Source organism: Lactuca saligna, chromosome 6 (genome assembly GCF_052625555.1).
Source record: "Lactuca saligna cultivar CGN05327 chromosome 6, ASM5262555v1, whole genome shotgun sequence".
Taxonomy (NCBI): domain Eukaryota; kingdom Viridiplantae; phylum Streptophyta; class Magnoliopsida; order Asterales; family Asteraceae; genus Lactuca; species Lactuca saligna.
The window spans coordinates 141354361-141360948 of NC_136422.1; the positions used below are offsets into that span (position 1 = coordinate 141354361).

General features: G+C 32.4%; 2 protein-coding genes and 1 non-coding gene across 3 annotated transcripts; all 3 read right to left on the reverse strand.

Annotated features, from left to right (window-relative positions):
- Positions 1–274: 274 nt before the first annotated feature.
- On the reverse strand, positions 275–377 carry LOC145003546 (U6 spliceosomal RNA). The gene has a single exon (XR_013662003.1). It is a non-coding gene; the product is annotated as a U6 spliceosomal RNA (small nuclear RNA).
- Positions 378–3042: 2665 nt separating this feature from the next.
- On the reverse strand, positions 3043–5205 carry LOC145001703 (PLAC8 family protein). The gene is made up of 7 exons (XM_078961052.1): positions 4981–5205; positions 4855–4876; positions 4127–4265; positions 3944–4039; positions 3632–3756; positions 3521–3539; positions 3043–3438 (listed from the first exon to the last, which is right to left on the reverse strand). Exons 1-7 carry the CDS (start codon positions 5081–5083, stop codon positions 3211–3213), a joined length of 732 nt encoding a protein of 243 aa, XP_078817178.1. The 5' UTR covers positions 5084–5205; the 3' UTR covers positions 3043–3210.
- Positions 5206–5593: 388 nt separating this feature from the next.
- Positions 5594–6247, reverse strand: LOC145002956 (uncharacterized). Its single transcript, XM_078962134.1, has one exon. The coding sequence runs from the start codon at positions 6245–6247 to the stop codon at positions 5594–5596; it is 654 nt and encodes a 217-aa protein (XP_078818260.1).
- Positions 6248–6588: the final 341 nt, after the last annotated feature.

Here is a 6588-nt window from a genome sequence, read left to right on the forward strand (position 1 = left end):
TATATACAACACATAAACGAAAGTTTATAAAGCATGAAACTTAATGATAGGAAAAGTAAAAAACTTAAAGGAGACTTTATAAAAAGAAGGATCACCCTTACTTGCCACAAATGGTTGAAGACATCAACAAGAAGATCAATCTGACAATGGAATTCACATGTTGTCTGATCATGACTTCAGTAGATGAACTACCGAAACGTAAGAATTGCAATTGAACTCTATTAGCATTTGAAAATGGAATTAGAGTTCTAGAGAAGACGACGAAGGGTTTTAAAAAAAATTGGACCATTTCTTGATTTGTGTGTGTCATCCTTGTGCAGGGACCATGCTAATCTTCTCTGTATCGTTCCAATTTTATTGGATGTCCCCAAATGGACGACTATAGATGAAGAGCTTCGTCATATAGAGGAGTAGTAGATTATATGGGACGACTCGAGTTCTAAATGAACTAGTTTACTGTTGATGGTCATATATTCTCAATGTTTTTAAATTTAGGGTTAATGACTTAGGAGGATAATTAGGTTTCCAGTTTGTCTGTATTATGTCACTAAGGTTTTTTTGTGTGTATTAGACCAATATGGTTGTTATTACCGTTTACAAATAGTCATTTTTACCAGTTAAATGACTATTTCTAAATGGTAATAACAACCATATTGGTCTTAAAAAAAAAAAAAAAAAAAAAAAAAAAAAAAAAAAAAAAAAAAAAAAAAAAACTTTAGTGACCTAATACGGACAAACTGAAAACCAAATTACCCTCCTAAGTCATAATCCCTAGTTAAAATGTTGAATATCTAGTAAAAAATGATATAAAATAGATTCTAGTAAAATGGAAATATACCCATTTAATGTCATTGGCTCAATGCAAGTCTAGGTAAGCATCAGGAAACCAATCATGAAGGTGGAGATAGTATCCACGATTATAAGATCAGGAGGAGTGGCTCAACATTCTCGTCGGTAGCAACTCAACGTCAATGGAATACACCACCGCCCGACGGTGGCATGTCGAGCTGATCAAACGGTATTTGACTGTTGAGGTGAGAGAAATGAGAGAAGTGAGAGTGTGTGAGGGTTAGACTATTTCTTTTTTTATTTTATTTTTTTAATTCTACCAATTTGATTCACCTTCAAAATGACATTTTTTGTGGTAAAAATGACAAAAAGGAAAAAAAAAAATGACATGACAATATAAAATACCATGCACCACTCCTTCTAACCTAGTCTTGACACTTTGGCCGCTGCATACTGTTTGGCCTTATCATAAAGGATTAATTAAGGAATGATATGGTGGTCAGTGTCAAAGCAAAGCGTGTGCAATTATATAAAAATTGAAAGCCTGTCGAATGACGTCCTTTGTGTGTTTGTCTTCAATGAGAAAAAAAAAAAAGTTAGTAAAACAGGCTAAACAGCCACGACCAAGTCCGGCGGCAAGCCATTAAGAAATAGATAAATTTAAAATATTAAAATACAATTTCTTTTTCAATCTGCTAACCTTTTTTTTATTAGTAACAACTTTATAGTTTTCTTTTGTCTTATTCAATAATAGTTAAGGAAGACCAAGGTGTCATTTCATAAATAGGACGATATTGGACGTGACCTTACTAGACTAAATGTATAATATTTGTTAAGACTAACACAAAACAAAAGAAAATGTAGAATTTACCAAATTGACTTTAATATTTTAATTAAAGAAAAAAAATGTTATATTTTATTTGCTGTTTATAAAAGATATATATCAGTGGCGGACATAAAGGATTTCTGAGGTGAATGGTGCAACTTCTTAAATTTTTTAGCACATATGTGTTAGTGTTACCTTTAAGATTTTGTTTTGCGTTCGCTACTGTTTTATATTTAAAAATAAGCAAAAAATAAATATATAGTAAATTGATTTTCATGTGGACTTGGGATATATTAACATGGGTCGTTTGGATGATTCAGTTTACCATTTTAAAATATAAAGTAAATCGTATAAATGAGATATATGGTTGACAATAAAAATTATTTAAATTGTAGTTTTTTCGTTATATTTATATCCCTAGTTTGCATATGTTTCGGTCTTGGTTCATGTGTTCGACCAAACCACGTAAAATAATTATTTTACCTTTATGAAATCTAAATATTTTTGTGTTAATTTTTTTTATTGCTTATTAAGGCTGTGTTTATTAGACTTAAAAATCTAGATTTTGCTTAATTATCTAGTTGATAGATGATAAAATAATAATGTTTGGTAAAATTATAATGTTTGGTAAAACTAACTAATAAGTTAGATGGATAATGTAAAATGACATAAAATATATATAGACATAATTAAAAAATTAAAAAAATAATGTTATATTTTATGAAACGTTATTAAAATAAATCACAAACTTCAACATATTGAACTAATTAATTACATAGAGTTTTCCAATCGTTTTTAGTTTTAAAAAACACTTCTTGCATTTCATATCATCTCCGCAATGTTTTTACAAGTTCTTTGTTTCTTATAATTTGACTTTTGAGTATTAACATGAGTAAATCTTGATTCTTCTTCTAATTTTTAGTATATAAGTTGACAAATTTGTTCAAAAATATTGAAATTCACATATTTTGAGTCATTCATTCATATATAATCATGAAAAGAAATAATTCCAATCACATTTCTTTGTGTCTCATGGCTAAAACTTGTTTTTTTGTTCAATATTTTCCACCTCTTCTTTAATACTCAAAACGAACGATCGATGCAACTTCGAAGAGATAAATGTACACGATTAAAAGCACATTGAACATTAGTTGGGAAAACATGCAAAAATTGTGATCAATGATATCTAATACGTGAGTATGGTACTAGATATTCTTTGTAGTCGAGATATCCTTTGTCTACAATGTAATATTTTCCTATAAAACAGAGAATACAATGATCTTATTTGTCTACCATGAAATATATGTTTGTATTCTATTATATATTTTGTTTCCATTACAATTACGCCTATAGACTTGAATACAATGGTTTTGAGTTTGTTGTTAAAATTCATTGTGTTATTATTATCTAATAACTATAAAAAGAAATAGAAAACCTCAAATCAAATATCAACCAAATAATATGTCATGTACAAAATATTTTCTCAAACACAATAATTACTTAAAAACTTAAATGGAGTAAATAAAATACATAAATTCACAAAACAAGTCCCACCCATTTTACTTGCAAAACATTTATAAAATAAAAAAAGAAATTTACCTCTGGTAACCCGGAGCTGGATATCCCGGTGGAGGATATCCAGCAGGCGGGTATCCGCCAGCTTGTGGTGGTGGTGCTGGCGGATACCCATAGGGTTGTTGGCCATATCCGACATTAGGCGGATATGGCTGATCAATCCTTGACATATTCTGCATTGGTGGGACCGCCATTGGTTGTGGTCCAAATTTTCCATCTCTTTTGTCCATTTCAACCTTGTGTTGCGTCTAAAAAAAATAAACGAAAATTAAATAAAAAAATATTATTTTTCTTTTTCAAAATTTGTAGCAAATTACAAATTTTGCTTACCTGCATGCACGCGCAAACCCTGAAAAAAGGTGAATTATAATAAATATGTTAGAATATATTTATTTTTTTGTAATGTTAAATAATAAAATGTATAAAGAAAAAATAGCTTACGTGCAATAAACCAAATCAGCTAAGCAATTGAGCAACTGAGAAGCTTCACTGAGTTCTTCACTTCCAACAAGACAAGCAACAATGGAGAATATGCATGCAAGTTGTTGGAGACAAAACATGAAACCCTAGATTATGATCAGAAAACAAAAATTCAATCAACTGTTTGTTTGATTATGATGGAATGGAATCGGAAAGGAATGGAATGGAATGGAATGGAATCAGAAAATGAGTTGTTCAGATATGGTGTTTGTTGTTTACTAGATGAAATGAAACTGATGAATAAAGAATAAAGGAGTTTGATGAAGAGATTACAATGATGCAATTATCGCATTTAGTTGTTTGTATGTTGAACTCATCTTGCAGAAGAAACCGAGTAGATGCCACTGAGTTCCCAAAGCACAAAAACACCTGAGAATTGCAGAAAAAAACAAGATGATTATATATAATCTGTTCCCATAATCCCATTACATTATAAGATTTTAAGAACAGGCATACCTCAGTGCAAAGACATAACTCAGGGCATTTACTTTCTCCACATCTTCCACTACATGGCATATATCCAGCACAGCATGTATATCTTGACATATCATTATACAGAGCTCGCTTACGAAGCAAGTATGATACACATGGACCACTGTCATTTATGTAAACATTTACAGGAAATGTGAAATTAGTGGAAAAGAATATGAAGGATGATATTTTTCAAGGACAGAAGTAATTGCAAGTGAGAAAAAGAAAACTATAAGACTATAATCATCACAGGTTGAACTCATAATTCACAACTTATACCACAATTAACAAGATCTAATGAATATAGAATTTATCATCTGATCAAGGATGAGAAGTTTGCAGACAATTGTTATGACTGGTGAAAGATGTGCCATGTTTTAATGATGCTCTTCAGTTATCCTGTTAGCCTGATATTGTAAAATTTTAGGAGTTTTCTTGCATGATCGTTATAGATTAGGGATCAGTAACACATAAACATACCTAATCAAATTAAAAAGCCTAGTATTGAAAAAGTTGATTCAAATAATCAAACATAGAGCAGTAAAAAATAGCGAGAGAACATGAATTTTGAAAAAGGCATAATATGCTACGGATATAGTACATTGTAGATCAAGTTCGAAAAGTCAAAACTATCGAAATTAGATAAGCACAAACTTCAAATCCACATAACGGATCGAAGATCTAGAAAATAAATTGAACGCAAGGTCTCTTACCAGAATAACGAAAAGCAGCAGTCTTTATCAACACGCATAGGAAGAAGAACAGCAAACGAATTAGAATCGAGTAACAGAACTAGATAAAATAAGTTGATTTTGAGGATAAAGTTAAGATTTGATTACAAGGAGTATCAGCAGTGATGGTGTTCATGAGATTGGTGTGCCATAGATTGCGGTAGTTCTGACGGAGCTGCATCTTGTCCAAATGCTCTTGAGACGCCGCCATTTTCGATCTGGATACAGGAGATCGAGCTTCGAATCAAAGAAGAATGTGATGGAATTGAAGATGCCCTGGAGTATACCAGGGGTTGACCCTTCAGAAGTGGACTTCTCGAGGAAGCATCGCCAGAAATTGGTCATCATATATTACCTTAAACCCCCTGTAGTTTTATACGATTTGTAATCGGTTCTTGTATATTTAGATTTTTTAGTTGTAGTTGGTTCTTATATATATATATATATATATATATATATATATATATATATATATATATATATATATATATATATATATATATATATATATATATATATATATATATATATATTAATAAAGCAACCAATATAATTAAAAGAAAACTAGCAAGGCGCTAGAAATACAGACCATTAAGACTAGTTAGGATTTTGAAGCCACATACTTCAATTAATCCTAGCCTTGGAGTTACGGGACGAAAACTAACGAAACGAAATATCAACAATGGAATCAAAATTCCTATCCTTTCTAGGCTTATTACTACTAAGTACTAAACAAAATATCGTTACGGAACGGCCAAAGCACCCAAATGACCACAGAAAAAACTGTGTCAACAATCGCCCGTTGTTGCCTAACATTCGGCCTCGCATCGATCCAGTCCATCATGTCTCTCATAGAGAAAAAAATAGTGATATCCAGATCAAGCCAAAGACTAACCCGCTTCCAAATCTGATTTGCAATGGTGCACTGAATAAACAAGTGCAACACGTCTTCAGTAGCATCGTGACACAAAGGGCACAAAACCGAGTCAAGATTCACCCCTCTCTCCACCAACTTCGACCTCGCATGAAGCCTATCCATCATTAAACGCCAAATAAAAACATTTATTTTAATAGGAACTGAACAATTCCATCTAGTAGGCATGGAACCCGATGGAAGTCCCGAATCATCGATCCAATTCCTAGTCGATTTAACCGAAAAGCACCATGAAATATCAAGATTCCAAACCCATTTGTCTAACTCCATGCCAAGATGATAGCCATCCAACAAAGACATCAAAGTCTTAAGTTGCTCCTGTTCAACCCCTCCTCTAATGTCACGACGCCAAGCAAAAACCCAACCCGTCAGAGACCAATAATCACTAACTAAAGAGTTTTGATTAGAAGCAAGCGCAAACAATCTTCCGAATTGCACCATCATAGGAACATCCAAGCACCAAACATCGTGCCAAACCGAATAGTAGCTCCATTCTCAGTCACTCTAGCCATGGCATTCGAGGGCAGTAAACCACTCTCATGAAGATGGTTAATAGACCCAACTATTTTTTGCCAAACACCACCTCCACTTTGTATTCTCGAGCCCCCACAAAACCTCCCCCTTCACCATTTAAAAAAAAATCAAAATATTCACCCATAAGGCGCCAGGCTCATTAAAGAATCTCCATTTCCATTTGTATATAAAAGACTCAGGTTAAAAGCATATAAACTACCAATACCCAGACCACCCTGGTCAAAAGAATTTAATGCCAAATTCCACTT

What these genes read in the sequence shown, in the direction of transcription:
- LOC145001703 (XM_078961052.1), bottom strand. Translation starts at nt 5,083, where the DNA reads ATGGCGGCGTCTCAAGAGCATTTGGACAAGATGCAGCTCCGTCAGAAC. An exon ending in TGCTGCTTTTCGTTATTCTG is followed by an intron (nt 4,266 to 4,854) that starts GTAAGAGACCTT and finishes CATAAATGACAG; the next exon opens with TGGTCCATGTGTATCATACT. An exon ending in AATGCGATAATTGCATCATT is followed by an intron (nt 3,757 to 3,943) that starts GTAATCTCTTCA and finishes ATCATAATCTAG; the next exon opens with GGTTTCATGTTTTGTCTCCA.
- LOC145002956 (XM_078962134.1), bottom strand. Translation starts at nt 6,247, where the DNA reads ATGGTGCAATTCGGAAGATTGTTTGCGCTTGCTTCTAATCAAAACTCT.